We start from the raw sequence: 1,064 nt of genomic DNA on the forward strand, positions 1-1,064 counted from the left end.
TAAGCCTTATACTTAATTTCACTCACTAAAACATGCTTAATTAATTAATTACACTTGATTTACTAATTAATTAAATTGGGCTATTATAAAAGTGGTCATGCAAATATGACGTTGAGGGACGAAGATATGGGCATATAACAACAAACCTATCCAAGTCGGTAAACGGGTATTAAAGGGGGCAAGAAACATGCCAATAATTGGATTGGTTAAGCATACGTACAATAGATTGGTTCATTATTTCATTGAAAGGGGTCAAGCGGCGTCTTGACAACTTCAATCTGGCCATCGTTATTGTAAAAATGTCATTGAGTCGTTGACGCATAATGAGTCTATGGCTACAATGCATAATTTTTGTACATATAATGTTGAAGAAATTGTATTTGAGGTTTATGCAGGCTGGGAAATATCGTATTTTGTCAACCCTCTAGAGCGTTCATGCCAATGTGGAAAATTTAAAGCATTGAAATACCCATGTAGTCACGCCGCAACCATGACTTTACACATTCGTCGGAACCCTCATCAATATGTGGATGATGTGTTCAAGACAACAAACTTGGTTAATGCATACTCATTTCTATGGCAGCCAATTGGCAATGAGCAAGCTATTTCACCCAGTATAGGTCCAGTGGTCATAACTGATAAGAATATGTTGCATGCAAAAGTCCGTCCAAAGTCGACCAAAATACGCAACAAGATGGACGAGGTTGAAACTAGTCAAGCACACTATAAATATGGTCTTTGCAAGCAACCTGGGCACAATCGTATGTCGTGTCCTGTTTGTGGATCTAATTCGTGATGACGTCGTAATTTATTTCAATTAATGATGCATTACTATGTCAATTAATGAAACATTGCTATTTCAATTAAACCTGATTTTCGATTTCAATCAATGTTGCATTGCGATTTCAATTAAATAGTCGAAAACATAACAATAGTAAAATGCAGTCCATAATAACAGTCCATAAATAATCGAAAACATAACAATCGTAAAATGCAGTCTATAATAACAGTCCATAAACACAGTCCTTATGTACAGTCCAAAGATAAAGTCCATAAATACTATG

At 35.5% G+C, this 1,064-nt stretch overlaps 1 protein-coding gene across 1 annotated transcript; it reads left to right on the forward strand.

Moving 5' to 3' along the window:
- Positions 1 to 331: 331 nt before the first annotated feature.
- LOC133312812 (uncharacterized) lies at positions 332 to 796 on the forward strand. The gene has a single exon (XM_061514078.1). It carries the CDS (start codon positions 332 to 334, stop codon positions 794 to 796), a length of 465 nt encoding a protein of 154 aa, XP_061370062.1.
- Positions 797 to 1,064: the final 268 nt, after the last annotated feature.

Source organism: Gastrolobium bilobum, unplaced genomic scaffold (assembly GCF_033153095.1).
Source record: "Gastrolobium bilobum isolate Gb01-03AN ecotype WA unplaced genomic scaffold, APGP_CSIRO_Gbil_v1 utg87841, whole genome shotgun sequence".
Lineage (NCBI taxonomy): Eukaryota > Viridiplantae > Streptophyta > Magnoliopsida > Fabales > Fabaceae > Gastrolobium > Gastrolobium bilobum.